Below are 20196 nucleotides of genomic sequence, written 5' to 3' on the forward strand. Positions count from 1 at the left end.
GATAATGATACTCGGACAACTTATTTATAAAAAAATTATATAAAAATAAATAAATATAACTAATTCATACTTGTATGTACAACTGAGACATCCATAACTATTACTCTTTTTTCTACCACTGCGTATTTTCATTTTTCAAATACTAATAATAACTTAATTTTTAAAAATCACCAACAGATATTTTTAAAAAAAAAATAGTTTCTATTAATCTAATAAAAAAACCCTTGTGATATGATAATTTAGACATTGTTAACATTTGAGTTGCTGTAAGTGCAGATCTTTTTGTCTCTATATTTTACTTGATCATCAACTATGTTCTTGATTGATACCATAGAAGTCGACACAGCTTGATTCTTCTCCCTCAATTTTGTATCACCATTCTTGTTTGCATCCTTATATATCATGTATAATATCATCTGAGCAATTCCAAACATGAATCCCAACACATTTGGTAGCTGAAAACACGATAAATATTATATATATAAAATATATATACACACACACCCACATATTTATGTAGGTAGTTGTATGAAATCATAGTACTCACTGCAACGAAGTATTCCTTAACAAAAAGTCCATAAAAGAACTACATTGTAGCAAAGAGAGTTAGGAAGAAAGACAAAAGGAAAGACATGTATTCAACACTCTTGGTCCGTAGCACCGGTCTCTGCAATATCACCAACACATTTAATTATAAACCCATTTAAAAATTTTGAACAAAATATTCGTACTATTAAAACATAAATAGTTGATTGAATAATTTTTTTATCAATTTAATCTTTTGACCATAATAGATTCACTCTACTATTTAATAAACTATGAGAATAAAAGAATTAGTATTTAATTTCTAATACACAATTTTTATTAAAATTTAATTTTATGTAAAATTTAGTATCGTGCGTTATTTATATTTTAATTTTTGTGAAATTATGTATAAAAAATACGTTACAGTATAAATAATGTATTAGATGACATTATTATCTATTTAAGTTTTATAGATAATTAGTAAACTAATTTAAACATGAATATGATATAAATATTATATATAGGTTAGTAGGGAAGGGAAATGCTCTTCACACTGGGGCCGAGAACACCATGAATGACACAATATTACCTGTGCAAAACAAGAAATTAGCAGACCAGAGAAATTAATATATATAGATTAAGAACACAAAATTATCCAAGAAAAAATATGAAGCTCTGTAGTTTGTACCCAAGAGACCAAATACAAAAGCCAGTTGATCAAGCGTCAAGAATGCCATTTTAATGGAGGAAATTTTCTGCAACTTAGGTATAAGGGCTTCTTTTTCTGGGTTTGATCGGTGAAGCTCTTCAAAATTCATGGTTGCTGGGGATACTATGAAGAATCCCAGTTGGTTCATTAATACAGGAGTGGCAGCTGGGAAGATGAGTTAGGGAACATTTCTTATTGGACATACCTTGAAACTTTTCAAGACCCAAATTAAGGAACCCAACACAATAAAACCTAAAGCTTAGCCGTTTTAATCAATTACCACAAAATAATATCCAAAAGCCCAGCAAAAAAAACCAGAGGAAGAGCCCGACCCATCTTCTTCAAACATCCAAACGACATCGTTTTAATACAACCGCAGAAAACGACATCGTTTTTATTATTGTTACCCTATAAATACCCAACACTTCGTCTTCCCCGCGCCACTTCATCCTCTGCGTAATATCATCCGATTTTCTCGACTCTCTGCCGCTTCCATTCTCATCTTTTCGTACCTTTTGCGCCAGTAATATCCTCCGAGAATCTGTTAAAACAAAAATGAGGAAGAAAAATCTGTAAGTGATTTCATCCCTTTGGACTTCTTTTTCCAGTTATTATTTTCTTGGAGTCGAAGGAGAACAGCGGAGGAGAATGTCTTCTTCAATTTCTCTTCTTTCACGTTCTGCAACATTCTCACCTCTGAAACGGGGTCGTGGGACTCACCAGAGAGTCGGACCCAGTTTAAGTCTCGGACCAAGAATCGGTCACGGCTTGGCTTTCTTCTTCTCTGCCGATAACCAGGCTCTCGGCAGCCCGGGTCAATTTCTCCCAGTTGACCAAGAACGAGAGAGAATCACCGATCAAGATTTCTGATTTCGACCGGCCTTCGGAAGGATTCAATCTGAAATCCGGGAATTTCGCCAGTTTTTGTAGTCGAACGATATGGGAATCTTGATTCTGTTCTTGAGTAGCTCGAGGTTGGAGAATCCGAAAGACATGATTCTCGCTGTTGATATTTACGTCTCTCCTTTTCTAAGGAGACCATGGACGTGGGGTTTCATACAAGGTTCCTTGCCTTACGATTTTTTCTTCTCCCTTCTGCGATTTATTTTCTTAAGAAGAAACATTGAGTCTTTTTTTCATGAGAAGAAGATTAGTTTTATTTAATTTGATTTAACGTTTATAACGTCTTTTTCCTGCAAGAACTTCCAAAGAGTTCTTGATTTTCTATTCCTTTATGATTTATGCCCTAAAGTAGTAATAGTTTCAAGCTTCCGATTGCCCTAATATCTAATCTGTTATGCCTTTATCTTTACAGCAGCTCTGGTTCATTCTTCATATCTGACTCCTCCCAACCTGCCGCCGTTAAAAGACTAATCAGAGAAAGAACACTGAGGCAGCGGCCGTTGGCAACCAAGGCTGTAAAGCCCACCATTACTGTGAGTATTATCATCTCACTCCCGAGTGTATGTTCGTTTGTATCGTAAGACAGTTTTCAATTTACAATTTCCATTTTTGCTTAAGGTTATTGGGTCTAGTTTAGCATTAAAATAATCATATTTTAATTGCCCCATCCAGGACAAAACTCCATCAGTTAGTGTTCTTGATCGAAAAATGAAATGTCAAATGATTAGAGAATCTCGGGACTATTCTTTCCTGTTCGGCCCGGATTCTGAACTTCCTGCACCACCTGCAAAAAGGCCTAAACTTGGTAAAGTTCGCTGCCAATTCAGTTAATTTGTGACTCTTTATATATAAGAATGCATCTGCTTTACTGTTCTTACGGTTTGTTCTCTAACAGCTTAAAATACTTTCTTTTTGATACTTCATTCAGGTGATAATTTGTCTAAACAAGTACATACAAGCATTGAGCCCAAGTACATACACGCCATAAAAGATTCTGGTGTACACGATACTTTCAAGAAGAACTCAGCACCAAAGAATCAACCACCGTCGTTGAAAGATCTTCATGGCTCTCACAGGCACAAACCATCCATCCAAAGGCCAGCAGTTGCAAATAAGAATTTGGGACAAGAAGAATTTTATGGTGAATCGAATAAATCGAAAGCAATGGAAAATCAGTTGCAACAAGCAGTTGCAAATAAGAATTTTGGACAAGAAGAAGTTTATGCTGAATTGAATAAACTGAAAGCAGTGCAAAATCAATTGCAGTCATCTTCAAGACACCATGCTCCAGATGAAAAGAAAGCTTCTTTGTCATACTCACAACCTGGAGCGGAGCCTCAACTGGAGCAGCCGAAAAAGCCTCTGATAATCAGGATTAAGTTGCGTCCAAATCATCAAATTCTAAGTCGGTCTGGAGCACTTGGGCCAGAATTGCAGCAGCCTCCAACAGGGCAACGCATGGGCAAGCCGAAGATTATTAAAAGACAAGAGGTTAAGGTCAGCTCTTTATATCTCAAGTTTGAACATATAAATACACACAGACAAAAGAAATCAGTGGTAATTTGGCTTAAGTTGCATTCGATCAATTCATTCCAAAGCATTTTTGCAAAAATTGCAGCCTACAACAGGGCATGGCGTGGGAAAACCGAAACTTATTCAAAGACATGAGGTGAAACGCTTTTGTTCTCAAGTATAAGCATGTCATTGCACGTAGACAAATGAAATCATCGGCAATCAGGCTTCAGTTGCGTCCCAATCAATTCATTCTAAAGCACGTTTGAAAAATTGCAGGCTCCAACAAGGCAAGGCATGGGGAAGCCGAAGCTTATTCAAAGACATGCGGTAAAACTCTTTAGTTGTCTGGTATAAGCATGTAATTGCACGTAGATAAAAGAAAGCATCGGCAATCAGACTTCAGCTGCATTTCAATCAATTCTTTCTGAAGCAACTTTGAAAAATTGCAGGCTCCAACAGGGCAAGATATTGGGAAGCCGAAGCTTATTCAAGGACATGAGGTGAAATTCTTTATTTCTCAAGTATAAGCATGTAATTGGACATACAGAAAAGAAATCATCGGCAATCAAACTTAAGCTGTGTCTCCATCAGTTCATTCTGAAACACCTTTGAAAAATTGCAGGCTTCAACAGGGCATGACATGGGGAAGCTGAAGCTTATTCAAAGACATGAGGTGAAACTCTTTGTTTTTCAAGTATTAAGCATGTAATTGCACATAGACAAAAGAAATCATCGGCAATCAAACTTTAACTGCGTCCCAATCTATTTATTCTGAAGCACGTTTGCAAAAATTGCAGTCTCCTATAGGGCATGGTTTGGGGAAGCCGAAACTTATTCAAATACATGAGGTAGAACTCTTTATCTCTCAAGTATACGCGCATAATTGTATATAGACAAAATAAATCTCTTGTAATTGGATTTAAGTTGTGAGAATATATTCACTTTGAAGCACTTTTTTAAAATTGCAGCCTCCTACACAGCATGGCATGGGGAAGCCCAAGCTTATTCAAAGACATGAGGTGAAGCTCTCTATCTCTCGATGATAAGGATGTAAATGCACATAGTCCAAAGAAAAAAAAAACTAAATTCTGACTGTCTGGCTTAAGTTGTTTCCCCATCATTGGATTCATTCTAAAGCACATTTGCAGAATTTGCAGCCTCCAACCGGAAAATGCATGGGAAAGCCGATAATTGTTCAAAAACATGAGGTAAACCTATCTCTCTCTCTTTTTTCAGTAGAAACATGTAAATGCACACTTGCACAATCTTTCATTTCCTATTCCATTTTGCGTAGAGTGAAATTTTGGAACTTGAATATTTTCTGAGTTGTTTTCATTTATGGTGGGTGCCAGCTTAAACGTTCTAGGCCTTCAATTGTTGATGAAGAGTATATCGAGTCTCAAATGAACTCAATTCTCCAAAAAATAGTTAGGTAAGACCTTTTGATTTTCATATTATCCATTTTTCTATTTTACATGGATAAATGCTATTTTCCTATAATATTTGATTCAAGAAACACATGTTTTCATGGTTGAATTACTATGATTTGTATCAGAAATAGCTATATGAAAGCTGGTTACAACGATGGGGATATCGAATGAATGGTCTCCAATTTTGAAGATATCCAGAAGGAGAGGAGAAGATATGGTAGCTTGCTTAATTCCAACTGTTTTATGTTTTTTGTTTGCATTTGCTGTGATGTTTAATCTCATAAATTGATGAATGCTTTGTATTTACACTGCAAAATTTGGCAGGAATGAGGATAAATTTGAGAGATTTTGAATTGAAGAACTCTCTTAAAATAAAATATTGTGCACTCTTTGAATTAGAAAATATTATTATTCATAGTATAATTTTTGAAAATCAAGATTTGCAAGCAATATACATTTACATTTATAATATTAATTTTGGAAGGTTGTAAAATTTTAATGTCAATATCATAACTGTAACTAAGTCAATTTAAATTTTTATTTAAATAATATAAACAAAAATTAAAATATACCAATTACACTTATAAGATTATAAATAGTTATTTTTAATATATTAAGAGTTTATAAAGTACATCTTTATCGAACTTGTATATAAACTAATACAATTTATGAGATAATAATACCCGAACAACTTATTTATAAAAGAATTACATCAAAAAAATAAATACAACTAATCCATACTTGCAAATCTGCATATGAACTGATACATCCATAACTATTACTCTGTTTCCTCCCTCTACATACTTCCCTTTCTCAAATACTTATAATAACTTATTTTTTAAAATTCACCCACAAATATTTTTCATAAAAAAATATTTCCTATAATATAATAAAGAAGTCCTTGTGATTTAATAATTCAGACATTGTTTTTATTTAAGTTGCTGCAATTGCAGATTTTTTTGTCTCCATCTACTTTGTTCTTGATTAATATCATAGAAGTAGACAGAATTTAGTCATTCTCCCTCAATTTTGTATCAGCATTCTTGTTTGCATCCTTATATAGCATGTATAAGTATCATATGAGAAACTCCGAATATGAATTCCAGCATATTTGGCAGTTGAAAACACTATAAATGTTTATATATATATATATATATATATACAGATACATATATTTATGTAGGTAATTGTACGAAGGTATAGCACTCACGCAATGAAATAGTCTTTAACAAAAAGTTCATAAAAGAACCAGATTATAGCACAGAGAGTTAGGAATATAGATAAAAAGAAAGACACCTATTCAACACTCTCGATCCATTTGCAATATTAACAACATATTTTATAATTAATTCATATAAATAACTATTGAATAATTTTAGTAACATAAGACCAAAAACTTCAATATTAAAAAAGGAGCATCATCTTCATCGTAGCAATCTGAAAATGTAAAATTTTGATGATATATATATATAATAATAATAATATAAAATGATAACATATTTATATATTAAAGTAATTGAATCTTTGTTACCATTTTCTCTCTGAATGCATATGTGATGTATATAGATAAATACACAATTTTATAACACATCCAATACTATTGATGGTGATAATCATGAAAGCATGTGCTTTGACAGAGCCGTAGTAAAATAACAGCATTGCACTAGATTTTTTTTTTCCTTTTTCCTCTTTTCACGTCTAGGGCGTAATTAAAAACAACAAATTTCATAATCAAATCAGTCATGTACATAAAAACGCTATCACGATCTTATATTCAAGGTCAAGATAAACCTACAATCATGCACGAGACATTACATACAATACAACCGTACTCACTGTCTATACTACCATCAACTTTTACACACTCAATTCTGTCAAAAGAAAAGAAAATCTTTATTCTGTTGCCCTATACACTAGGTTCGGACGCCAGCAACTTCGATCCGGACGCCGTTCCTACATCATTTGTAAAGAATAAAAAGTGAGTCCATATAACTCAGTACAGTAAGAATCAAATTACAGGTATGAGATACAACAATATAAAATCCCATACTTCTACCAATATTTCATTACTTAACCCAAGCCCCCCCCCTTACTATCACTATGAGGCTACTCAGGGCTAAAGTTCACCCCGGTATCCCAACGATCATACCTATCCAGGGTTACCGTCCCCCAACGCCACCCCAGGCGTGCCAACATTGTCACCCACCACCAAAATCGGTGACCACCGTCCGCCTCTCGACCCCTACCAGGCCACGCACGCACACCATTATCATTCACTCTCGTCACCAACATCGGCGACCATCATCCAACTACTGACCCCTAACGGGCCACACACACGCACACTGATCATTCTCTCCCATCACCAACATCGGCGACCATTAGCTACTTCTCGACCACTAATGGGCCACATACGCACACAGTTATCATTTTCTCCCGTCACCAACATCGGCGACCATTAGTCACCTCTCGACCACTAATGGGCCACACAGTCACCATTCTCTCCCGTCGGGATTTCCCTCTATAGTGTATCCAGTAATATTTAACCTGCGCACAACTGCAAATTCTCCTTGACGACCACCTATGTGTAATTTCCCACCATGCACGCTCCACAAGTCTCCCTTTCCTACTCTCAAATTTCCCAGCATACCTCTACTCCCAACCCCGTTTTCCTTTCTTATGCTTGCATTAATCCCAACCTCCCACTGCTCCTCGTTTCCCCCTCTACCTACAATATACTCCAAGTGTTCCCACTCACACCGCGTTCTGTTTTCTCTCTCCTTCTGCGGTCTCCTACAGACACGCCCGCATAAATCTGCTCTCCCCCACCAGTCTCAACAACCACACTCCTCCCCCTCACAGACCCCACTCACATTGCCTTCCCTCTCCGTCACAGACTCCACTCATGCTCCCTACTCCTTCTCTCTCTCCCCCTTGGTGCTCACCCAGTCCTACTCTCTCCCAAAGCTCCAGCAATCACACTCCTCTCCCTCACGAACCTCACTCACACTACACACTCACTCCATTACCAACTTCACTCACTCCACCCACTATTTCTCTCTCATCCCTCGGTGTTTTCTGTACTTACTCTCGCTCACAAGGCCCTAAACAAACACACTCCACTCCTTCATAGACCTCACTCACGCCGCGAATCCTTCTCTCTCCCGGCCTTCACTCGTTCCGCCTCCATACCTCTCTCTTGGACTTCACTCTCACCGCCATCAAATCTTTCTCTCTCCTTCCGCAATGCTCACACGGGCCAGCTCCCTCTCACACACCTCACTCACACCACAAATCTTTCTCTCTCCAGACCTCCACTCACTTCGCACCCTTACCTCTCTCTCGGACCTCACTCGCACCGCCATCCTCATTCTCTCTCCTCCCGCGGCACTCACGCGGACCTACTTCCTTCCACATACCTCACTCACCACACACACACATCCTCCGTACACCGCCACCTCCATAAGTATACACAAATACACACTACACCTCTAAATCTCTCATCCGCATTTCAAATCCTAAATCAACACATGAAATTGAATCTTTACCGTATCTCCCATTTCCATCTTCCTTCATCCTGCCGATCGCGCTATCATCGTCTGCGGTCTCCTTTTCTCTCCTGTCTCGCTCCTCTCCACTCTACTTCCTTTCTCTCTCTTTCTGGAACCTTCCTTCCTATCTTCTTTCTCCTTCCCGCTCTCTTCTTTCTCTATTTTTCTCTTTTCCTTTTTTTTTTCTTTCTTCTCCTTTTCTTTCCTTCCCCATCCCCTATTTATATCCCACCAGTTTCCTCAAAACGACATCGTTTTTTCCCTTTCAAAACGATGTCTTTTTTCCCCTCTTCAAAATGACGTCGTTTTCCCCTCTTCAAAACAGCGTCGTTCCCCCCCTCCCTGTAACACCCAAACCTTTTATTATTATTTTTTTATTGGAATTATTTTTGTTTTATTTCATTTTAATAATTAATTTATTTTGTAATAATTATATGTTTTAATTTAATTTAATAGAAATAGAAATAATAATAAAAGGTAAAATGGGGTAAAATTATTTTTGAGAATTAATCGAAAATGATTTTGAAAAAAAAGTGGTGAAAATTTGGATTCTGGGGGTGTTTTTGAAAAGAAAATCGAAAATTGGGGGTCAAAATGTAATTTAGAAAAAATAGCGCCACGTCAGCAGCCCTGGCCAACCAGGACACGCCGCGTGGTAGGGACGCTGATGCGGGGAGCCACGCGAGACGGAGCCACATGGGCGATCTGCGTGCGCGCGATCGGACGGCCGAGCTCCGTTCCCGCGCGTACAGATGGCCCAGATTAAAAGTGTGTGCGGATGGCCCAGATCGCATCGTGATGGACGGCTCAGATTTATTCCCAATTTAATCGCGATCGGACGGCCCAGATTAAATCATGATGGACGGCTCAGATTAAAAAGAGAAGGTTATAAATAATCTCACTCACACCAAACCCCAAACCCTAGCCGCTAGAGCCCTCGCCAGAGAAGACGACCCAGCCACCGGAGGAACCGGCTGCTGCCACCTGCCGCCGCACCGGAGCACTTTTCGGCCGTCAAACAAGGTAAAATTTCTTCCCTTAGCTCGGTTTTCGATGCTGAATCCACCTGTGGCCAAATTGGAGCCAAACCACAGGCTAATTGGCCGAAAAATACCGCCAAAGCCCAGCGGCGCCGCTTCGAGTTTCCTCAGTTTTTGCCTCCGATGAGACTCTTTCCGATTCCCGTTCGATGTAATTTTTATACCACTGTGACCACCGTCCTTTTCTCTACAGGCTAATCGGAGCAAAACACTAAATCACGACTCGTGCTAGAGGAGCCGCCGCACCCAAGAGCTCCGCCGCCGGTAAGTCTCGGTTTTATGTAATTTTTTGGCCCACCGAGGGCCCTAGGGGTGTTTTATTATAGGAACCAATGCAAGTTTGGGCGAATTCGGTCAAAAACGGCCGGAAAAGGCCAAATAGGCCCTGGGTCTGATTTTGAATTTTTTCGGGACATGTGCAGGTACTGGAAGTGGGTTTCAGTTCCTGGAAAAAAATTCAAGGAATCTAGGGACTGCCCGTAGGCGCAGTGAGAACCCGATTTCAGACGTCGAAACAAGTAAGGATCTCTCACCCTATTTTTTATTACGGTATTAAAGCTTAATAAATGATAAAATGGTATGTTGTGAATTAATATATATATATATATAATTAATTAATTAAGGTTGCTAATGGAGCCCGAATCTGATGTATTTTTCGGTCAGTTGTTATTTGATTTATTTGACAGTTTTAAATGCAGTATGATGCATAATGTGTTTATTTTAGAGTTTCGTATGCATAAATCACGGTTTCATTTATCATGGTTTGAATTATTGTGAACCCGATGTTGTGTTGCCTTGTTTGGTGTCAATTACTGGTTTACGTATTTATGTTTGATTGGATAATTGAGACTAAGAAAAATGAAAAAAGGTATGTGAATTGATAAATGGATAATGTCGACAGCCTAACTAGATATCCTAGGAGATGGTGAACGGACCGGGTCCATAGGGAACCCTACCGAGAACGCGGTCTCTCATATCGGATGGGGTATGGAGACTTTATGTGTTTTGGCGCCCATACCGGACGGGGTATGGGGACGGCCCGTTTTACCCTCATACCGGACGGGGTATTGAGGTTTATGGTTTTGGTGCCCATACCGAACGAGGTATGGGGACGGCCCTGGAATTAAGTTATTAATGTGAATGGTTCACGTGTAGCGGAGACTCCCTGTAGATCCCCATAGATACTAGTAGGCTGATGAAAGAGGAAATTTATTGCCTGATGATTGAAATACAAAAGTATGATATGTGTTATGTTACAGAGTGTGCATGATCTTATGATGTTTATAATGTTATTGTTTCTCATAAGTTGTTTTCATGAATCTCACCGAGGTAAGTGGACAGTAAAAGTTTTTATTATTGATAAATGAGTTTGTTATGAATTATACTTCATTGGTCGTTTTTGTTTTCTACCAACCTTTACTTCTGTGACAGTGAGATAATGTGATGTCTTTACTAGACTAGTGTAGCTCATTCCTTACTTAACCATTTCAGATCAAGAAGACTTGGTTCCCGAGCCCGTCCCACAGGAAGACGGCGAGTAGATGTCTAAAGATTTCATAGTTTTATTTATAACATTCATCTTTAGTATTTACTTTATTTAGTTTATTCTTTCATACGTTTAGTACGTTTGGATTATTGTGTAAGGGATATTAATCAAAATTTTTATTTCGCTTTCGCACTTAGAATTTTTCTTTTATATACATTTTCCTTTAAAATTCCGGGGCCGTTGCACTCTCCCCTCATTCTTTTTTTTTTCCAATTATTACATATACTCCCCCCCCCCCCCAAAAAAAAAAAATTTGGTCCCATAAATTTTGTTATCTTACCTCCAAACAATCTTGGATAATTTCGTCTCATCTTGTCCTCCTGTTCCCATGTTGCCTCCTCCGTTGCATGATGCCTCCATTGTATCTTCACCATAGGTATCACCCTGTTCCTCAACTTCCTTTCTTGTCGTTCGAGAACCCGGATTGGCTCCTCTTCATAAGATCAGTCACTCTCCAATGGTAACGATTCACACCTTAAAATATGATTCGGATTCGGGTGATATTTCCATAGTAGGGATATGTGAAACACATTGTGAACCCCACTATACTGAGGAGGGAGCGCTACCCTGTACGCAACCACCCCCACCTTCTCCAAAATCTCAAATGACCCTATAAAACAGAACTTAACTTCCCTTTCTTCCCAAACCTCAATAAACCCTTCATGGGAGATACTTTCAGGAATACATGATCCCCTACTTCAAAGCTCAAATCTCTCATGCGATTGTCTGCATACCCCTTCTGTCTACTCTGAGCCGCTTGTAAATTCTGCCGTATCACCAGCACCTTAGCCGTAGTTTCTTCTACCATTTGTGGTCCCAACAACTGTCTCTCTCCCACTTCACTCCAACACACTGGTGACCTACAGGGTCGACCATACAGAGCTTCATAAGGAGTCATTCCGATGCTGACGTGATAACTATTATTGTATGTAAATTCTATTATGGGCAATATGTCCTCCTAATCTCCCCCCACATCAATAATACAGGCTCTCAACATATCTTCCAATACTTGTATCGTTCTCTCCGTCTGCCCATCCGTTTGTGGGTGAAAAGCTGTGCTAAAACTCAGTTTAGTACCCAAAGCCTGTTGCAGCCCTCTCCAAAATCTGGAGCTGAATCGGGAATACCGATCGGAAACAATCGATACAGGAATGCTGTGTAACCTTACCACCTCCTTGACATACATTCTAGCCAACTGCTCCACTAAATCCGTCACTTTCATTGCTAAGAAATGAGAAGATTTAGTTAGACAATCAACCACCACCCAAATACTATCATGTTTCTTACGGTTACCTAGCAACTCAGTCACAAAATCCATGGATACATGTTCCCACTTCCACTCGGGTATGGGTAAGGGCTGTAATAAACCCCCAGGCCTCTGATGCTCTGCCTTCACTTGCTGGCATATCAAGCACCTTGACACATACTCGGCCACATCTCTCTTTATGCCCCTCCACCAGAAACTTTTATATAGGTTTTTATACATCTTAGTACTTCCCGGGTGTATGGAAAACTTGGTGTCATGTGCCTCACTGAGTATCTCTTCTCGTATCGCACGATCCCTGAAAACGCATATTCTGGTTTGAAATCTGAGTATTCCATCATCCTTCACTCCAAAATCTCTTGCTGTCCCCTGTTCTACCCCCTTCCGGATCCTCTACATCTCGGTGTCCACCAACTATCCCTCTCTTATTTTTTGAACCAAGTTAGGTTGTGCCCTCAAACTAGCTACATACCTTCCATTGTTCCCATCTTGAATACATAAGTGTTGCATGGCTTCCTGCAAAAACCATTCAGACACCATCAAATGGGAGCACCCCAGTACTCTTACGACTGAGAGCATCAGCCACCATATTTTCCCGTCCGGGGTGATACTTGATCCTACAGTCGAAATCTTTCAACAGATCCATCCATCTCCTCTGTCGCATATTCAATTCCCGCTGTGTGAACAAGTACTGTAAACTTTTATGATCTGTATAAATTTCAAATGTTTTTCCATATAAGTAATGTCGCCACAGTTTTAAAGCATAGACTACTGCAGCCAACTTTAAATCATGTGTTAGATAATTCCTTTCGTGTGTCCTTAACTGCCGGGACCTATATGCTATAACCTTCCCCCGTTGCATTAATACACAACCCAACCCCACATGAGATGTGTCGCTATACACTGCAAAATCACCTTCTTCCGACAGAATGGCCAATATTGGGGTAGTAGTCAATCTACGTTTCAACTCTTAAAAACTGCTCTCACACTTCTCATCCCATTCAAACTTCACATTCTTTTTTATTAACTTGGTAAGAGGTGCCGCAATACTCGGAACCCTCGCACAAACCGACGGTAATATCCCGCCAACCCCAAAAAACTTATGATCTCTGTCATAGTCTTTGGCCTTTCCAACTTCACCACTGCTTCTATTTTCGCTAGGTCCACTGATACCCCATCTCTCGACACGATATGGCCCAAGAATGCTATCTGATCCAACTAGAACTCACATTTACTGAACTTTGCATACATTTAGCTTTCTGAAGCATCCCTAGCACAGTTGTTAAATGTTCCACATGTTCCCCCCGAATCCTTCGAATAAATCAATATGTCATCTATAAAGACAATGACATAGCAATCTAGTAGGGGTCTGAACACCTGATTCATCATATCCATAAACACTACAGGAGCATTCGTTAGTCTAAAAGGCATCACTAGAAATTCATAATGTCCATACCCAGTGCGGAATGCCATCTTAGCAATGTCTTCGGCTCTTACCCGTAACTGATGATACCCCGAACGCATATCTATTTTTGAAAATACTTGTGCCCCTTGCAACTGATCAAATAAATCGTCGATCTTGGGTAACAGATACTTATTCTTTATTGTCACTTGGTTCAGTTCTCTATAATCAATGCACATTCTCATAGTCCTGTCCTTTTTCTTAACAAACAATACCGGGTCTCCCCATGGTGACACACTAGGCCGAATAAATTTCTTATCCAGTTACTCTTGTAACTGTTTACTTAACTCCATTAATTCTGATATCGCCATCCTGTAGGGAACCTTGGAGATGGGCTGGGTGTCGGGCTGAAGTTCTATCATGAATTCGACCTCTCTATTGGGTGGCAGTCTTGAAAAGTCATCCAGAAATACGTATGGGAAATCCCTTACCACTGGTATCTCCTGGAGTGTAAGTCTCTTACCCTCGTTCCCTATCAAGGACATAGATAAATTGTAATTCATGCATATATTCATTCTAACACATTATTTCAACGTAAAACTCATTTATTCATTGATTTTTCCCATACAGAAAAAGGTTCTTCGTTAGGCAATTTAAACACTACCCTCTTGCGGAAACAGTCTACATGGGTGTGTTGACCATAATCGATTCAATTTACTATTTAATAAACTATGAGAATAAAAGAATTAGTATTTAATTTCTAATACACTATTTCTATCAAAATTTAACTTTACGTAAAATTTAATATCATGCGTTATTTATATTTTAATTTTTGTGAGATTATGCATAAAAAATATGTTACAGTATAAATAATGTATTAGATGATATTATTATCTATTTAAGTTTTATAGATAATTAATAAACTAATTTAAACATATCATGATATTTAAAGGAGGCTGTAAATACAACTAAATTATAAGCAGCACATATCAACCTAACAACATTTATGCATTTCGACTGCGGTACGACAGAATTTACAAGTGCCAACATAAGGCCAAAGACTCCAATATTAAAGATGAGTATCATTTTTATCGTAGCAATTTGAAAATGCAAAAGTTTGATGATATATATATATAATGATAACACATGCATATTATAGTAACCCAATTTTTGTTACCTTTTTCTCCTTAAATACGTATGTGATGTATATAGATAAATATATAATTTCTATAACATGTCCAATGCCGTTGATGGTGATAATCATGTAAGCAAGTGCCTTGACAAATCCGTAATAAAGTAGCAGCATTGCGCTAAACAATGCAACTACGTAAGGAAACCCATCTAAGGATTTCTTCCCGTAAATCTTGTAAAATGTTGGTCTGATCACGTATATACAGATCATTAGATATAACCCACACATATATATATATATATATATGATAAATATGATATGAATATTATATATATATAGGTTAGTACGGAAGGAAAATGCTCTTCACACTGGGGCCGAGAACACCATGAATGACACAATATTGCCTGTGCAAAACAAGAAATTAGCAATCCAGAGAAATTAATATATATAGATTAAGAAAACAAAATTATCCAAGAAAAAATATGAAGCTCTGTAGTTTGTACCCAAGAGACCAAATACAAAAGCCAGTTGATTAAGCGTCAAGGTTTCTGGGCATATTTCTAGTTAATTACCAGCTTAATTTCATTCTTCCCAGTTGGTTCATTTATACAGGAGTGGCAGCTGGGAAGATGAGTTAGGGAACATTTCTTATTGGACATACCTTGAAACTTTTCAAGACCCAAATTAAGGAACCCAACACAATAAAACCTAAAGCTTAGCCGTTTTAATCTATTACCACAAAATAATATCCAAACCCAGCAAAAAAAACCAGAGGAAGAGCCCGACCCATCTTCTTCAAACATCCAAACGACATCGTTTTAATACAACCGCAGAAAACGACATCGTTTTTATTATTGTTACCCTATAAATACCCAACACTTCGTCTTCCCCGCGCCACTTCATCCTCTGCGTAATATCATCCGATTTTCTCGACTCTCTGCCGCTTCCATTCTCATCTTTTCATACCTTTTGCGCCAGTAATATCCTCCGAGAATCTGTTAAAACAAAAATGAGGAAGAAAAATCTGTAAGTGATTTCATCCCTTTGGAGTTCTTTTTCCAGTTATTGTTTTCTTGGAGTCGAAGGAGAACAGCGGAGGAGAATGTCTTCTTCAATTTCTCTTCTTTCACGTTCTGCAACATTCTCACCTCTGAAACGGGGTCGTGGGACTCACCAGAGAGTCCGACCCAGTTTAAGTCTCGGACCAAGAATCGGTCACGGCTTGGCTTTCTTCTTCTCTGCCGATAACCAGGCTCTCGGCAGCCCGGGTCAATTTCTCCCAGTTGACCAAGAACGAGAGAGAATCACCGATCAAGATTTCTGATTTCGACCGGCCTTCGGAAGGATTCAATCTGAAATCCGGGAATTTCGCCAGTTTTTGTAGTCGAACGATATGGGAATCTTGATTCTGTTCTTGAGTAGCTCGAGGTTGGAGAATCCGAAAGACATGATTCTCGCTGTTGATATTTACGTCTCTCCTTTTCTAAGGAGACCATGGACGTGGGGTTTCATACAAGGTTCCTTGCCTTACGATTTTTTCTTCTCCCTTCTGCGATTTATTTTCTTAAGAAGAAACATTGAGTCTTTCTTTCATGAGAAGAAGATTAGTTTTATTTAATTTGATTTAACGTTTATAACGTCTTTTTCCTGCAAGAACTTCCAAAGAGTTCTTGATTTTCTATTCCTTTATGATTTATGCCCTAAAGTAGTAATAGTTTCAAGCTTCCGATTGCCCTAATATCTAATCTGTTATGCCTTTATCTTTACAGCAGCTCTGGTTCATTCTTCATATCTGACTCCTCCCAACCTGCCGCCGTTAAAAGACTGATCAGAGAAAGAACACTGAGGCAGCGGCCGTTGGCAACCAAGGCTGTAAAGCCCACCATTACTGTGAGTATTATCATCTCACTCCCGAGTGTATGTTCGTTTGTATCGTAAGACAGTTTTCAATTTACAATTTCCATTTTTGCTTAAGGTTATTGGGTCTAGTTTAGCATTAAAATAATCATATTTTAATTGCCCCATCCAGGACAAAACTCCATCAGTTAGTGTTCTTGATCGAAAAATGAAATGTCAAATGATTAGAGAATCTCGGGACTATTCTTTCCTGTTCGGCCCGGATTCTGAACTTCCTGCACCACCTGCAAAAAGGCCTAAACTTGGTAAAGTTCGCTGCCAATTCAGTTAATTTGTGACTCTTTATATATAAGAATGCATCTGCTTTACTGTTCTTACGGTTTGTTCTCTAACAGCTTAAAATACTTTCTTTTTGATACTTCATTCAGGTGATAATTTGTCTAAACAAGTACATACAAGCATTGAGCCCAAGTACATACACGCCATAAAAGATTCTGGTGTACACGATACTTTCAAGAAGAACTCAGCACCAAAGAATCAACCACCGTCGTTGAAAGATCTTCATGGCTCTCACAGGCACAAACCATCCATCCAAAGGCCAGCAGTTGCAAATAAGAATTTGGGACAAGAAGAATTTTATGGTGAATCGAATAAATCGAAAGCAATGGAAAATCAGTTGCAACAAGCAGTTGCAAATAAGAATTTTGGACAAGAAGAAGTTTATGCTGAATTGAATAAACTGAAAGCAGTGCAAAATCAATTGCAGTCATCTTCAAGACACCATGCTCCAGATGAAAAGAAAGCTTCTTTGTCATACTCACAACCTGGAGCGGAGCCTCAACTGGAGCAGCCGAAAAAGCCTCTGATAATCAGGATTAAGTTGTGTCCAAATCATCAAATTCTAAGTCGGTCTGGAGCACTTGGGCCAGAATTGCAGCAGCCTCCAACAGGGCAACGCATGGGCAAGCCGAAGATTATTAAAAGACAAGAGGTTAAGGTCAGCTCTTTATATCTCAAGTTTGAACATATAAATACACACAGACAAAAGAAATCAGTGGTAATTTGGCTTAAGTTGCATTCGATCAATTCATTCCAAAGCATTTTTGCAAAAATTGCAGCCTACAACAGGGCATGGCGTGGGAAAACCGAAACTTATTCAAAGACATGAGGTGAAACGCTTTTGTTCTCAAGTATAAGCATGTCATTGCACGTAGACAAATGAAATCATCGGCAATCAGGCTTCAGTTGCGTCCTAATCAATTCATTCTAAAGCACGTTTGAAAAATTGCAGGCTCCAACAAGGCAAGGCATGGGGAAGCCGAAGCTTATTCAAAGACATGCGGTAAAACTCTTTAGTTGTCTGGTATAAGCATGTAATTGCACGTAGATAAAAGAAAGCATCGGCAATCAGACTTCAGCTGCATTTCAATCAATTCTTTCTGAAGCAACTTTGAAAAATTGCAGGCTCCAACAGGGCAAGATATTGGGAAGCCGAAGCTTATTCAAGGACATGAGGTGAAATTCTTTATTTCTCAAGTATAAGCATGTAATTGGACATACAGAAAAGAAATCATCGGCAATCAAACTTAAGCTGTGTCTCCATCAGTTCATTCTGAAACACCTTTGAAAAATTGCAGGCTTCAACAGGGCATGACATGGGGAAGCTGAAGCTTATTCAAAGACATGAGGTGAAACTCTTTATTTTTCAAGTATTAAGCATGTAATTGCACATAGACAAAAGAAATCATCGGCAATCAAACTTTAACTGCATCCCAATCTATTTATTCTGAAGCACGTTTGCAAAAATTGCAGTCTCCTATAGGGCATGGTTTGGGGAAGCCGAAACTTATTCAAATACATGAGGTAGAACTCTTTATCTCTCAAGTATACGCGCATAATTGTATATAGACAAAATAAATCTCTTGTAATTGGATTTGAGTTGTGAGAATATATTCACTTTGAAGCACTTTTTTAAAATTGCAGCCTCCTACACAGCATGGCATGGGGAAGCCCAAGCTTATTCAAAGACATGAGGTGAAGCTCTCTATCTCTCGATGATAAGGATGTAAATGCACATAGTCCAAAGAAAAAAAAAACTAAATTCTGACTGTCTGGCTTAAGTTGTTTCCCCATCATTGGATTCATTCTAAAGCACATTTGCAGAATTTGCAGCCTCCAACCGGAAAACGCATGGGAAAGCCGATAATTGTTCAAAAACATGAGGTAAACCTATCTCTCTCTCTTTTTTCAGTAGAAACATGTAAATGCACACTTGCACAATCTTTCATTTCCTATTCCATTTTGCGTAGAGTGAAATTTTGGAACTTGAATATTTTCTGAGTTGTTTTCATTTATGGTGGGTGCCAGCTTAAACGTTCTAGGCCTTCAATTGTTGATGAAGAGTATATCGAGTCTCAAATGAACTCAATTCTCCAAAAAATAGTTAGGTAAGACCTTTTGATTTTCATATTATCCATTTTTCTATTTTACATGGATAAATGCTATTTTCCTATAATATTTGATTCAAGAAACACATGTTTTCATGGTTGAATTACTATGATTTGTATCAGAAATAGCTATATGAAAGCTGGTTACAACGATGGGGATATCGAATGAATGGTCTCCAATTTTGAAGATATCCAGAAGGAGAGGAGAAGATATGGTAGCTTGCTTAATTCCAACTGTTTTATGTTTTTTGTTTGCATTTGCTGTGATGTTTAATCTCATAAATTGATGAATGCTTTGTATTTACACTGCAAAATTTGGCAGGAATGAGGATAAATTTGAGAGATTTTGAATTGAAGAAGAATTCTCTGAGAAATTTTGCAGCAGTGAAGACTCCCCCCCCATATAAAAAAATAGAGAGAGAAAAAAGAAAAGAGAGATTATGAAAAGAAAAGAAAGTAAAAATTGTTAAAAAATAAAATAAAATAAAAATAAGAGTATGGGTGTATTTGAAATTTGGAAATTGAGGTATTTATATACTTCTCTGGATATAATGAAATTTTTTACTGTCTTTGAACATGAAAGAAAAACTAATCTGTAAACATAATGCTATAACAAAGAAAATGTTCTTAAAATAAAATATTGTGCACTCTTTGAATTAGAAAATATTATTATTCATAGTATAATTTTTGAAAATCAAGATTTGCAAGCAATATATATGTACATTTATAATATTAATTTTGGAAGGTTGTAAAATTTTAATGTTAATATTATAACTGTAATTAAGTCAATTTAAATTTTTATTTAAATAATATAAATAAAAATTAAAATATACCAATTACACTTATAAGATTATAAATAGTTATTTTTAATATATTAA

At 37.8% G+C, this 20196-nt stretch overlaps 2 protein-coding genes, 1 long non-coding RNA gene and 1 pseudogene across 10 annotated transcripts; 3 read left to right on the forward strand and 1 right to left on the reverse strand.

Moving 5' to 3' along the window:
* Positions 1 to 239: 239 nt before the first annotated feature.
* On the reverse strand, positions 240 to 15828 carry LOC148253570 (bidirectional sugar transporter SWEET9-like; annotated as a pseudogene).
* Positions 1667 to 5459, forward strand: LOC148253571 (uncharacterized). Its single transcript, XM_088221935.1, has 12 exons — positions 1667 to 2297; positions 2550 to 2670; positions 2810 to 2942; positions 3066 to 3634; positions 3756 to 3806; positions 4102 to 4152; positions 4275 to 4325; positions 4450 to 4500; positions 4621 to 4671; positions 4801 to 4860; positions 5005 to 5084; positions 5208 to 5459. Exons 1-12 carry the CDS (start codon positions 2275 to 2277, stop codon positions 5251 to 5253), a joined length of 1287 nt encoding a protein of 428 aa, XP_088078061.1. The 5' UTR covers positions 1667 to 2274; the 3' UTR covers positions 5254 to 5459.
* LOC148253572 (uncharacterized) lies at positions 6895 to 11345 on the forward strand. Its single transcript, XR_015821345.1, has 2 exons — positions 6895 to 9934; positions 10093 to 11345. It is a non-coding gene; the product is annotated as an uncharacterized LOC148253572 (long non-coding RNA).
* A 75-nt stretch (positions 15829 to 15903) lies between the features above and the next one.
* LOC110814976 (uncharacterized) lies at positions 15904 to 19831 on the forward strand. 8 transcript variants are annotated; one of them, XM_022042581.2, is made up of 13 exons: positions 15904 to 16531; positions 16784 to 16904; positions 17044 to 17176; positions 17300 to 17862; positions 17990 to 18040; positions 18163 to 18213; positions 18336 to 18386; positions 18509 to 18559; positions 18684 to 18734; positions 18855 to 18905; positions 19035 to 19094; positions 19239 to 19318; positions 19442 to 19831. In XM_022042581.2, the coding sequence occupies exons 1-13, from the start codon at positions 16509 to 16511 to the stop codon at positions 19485 to 19487; spliced, it is 1332 nt and encodes a 443-aa protein (XP_021898273.1). In that variant the 5' UTR covers positions 15904 to 16508; the 3' UTR covers positions 19488 to 19831. The 8 variants fall into 8 exon arrangements, with proteins under 8 accessions (XP_021898273.1, XP_088078059.1, XP_021898276.1 ...); XM_022042580.2 differs by having other exon boundaries at positions 15905 to 16531; positions 17300 to 17868; XM_088221931.1 differs by having other exon boundaries at positions 15905 to 16531; positions 16787 to 16904; positions 17300 to 17868.
* The last annotated feature ends 365 nt before the right edge of the window (positions 19832 to 20196 follow it).

The sequence above is a fragment of the Carica papaya genome, chromosome 6, assembly GCF_054855325.1.
Source record: "Carica papaya isolate Zhongbai chromosome 6, ASM5485532v1, whole genome shotgun sequence".
NCBI lineage: Eukaryota > Viridiplantae > Streptophyta > Magnoliopsida > Brassicales > Caricaceae > Carica > Carica papaya.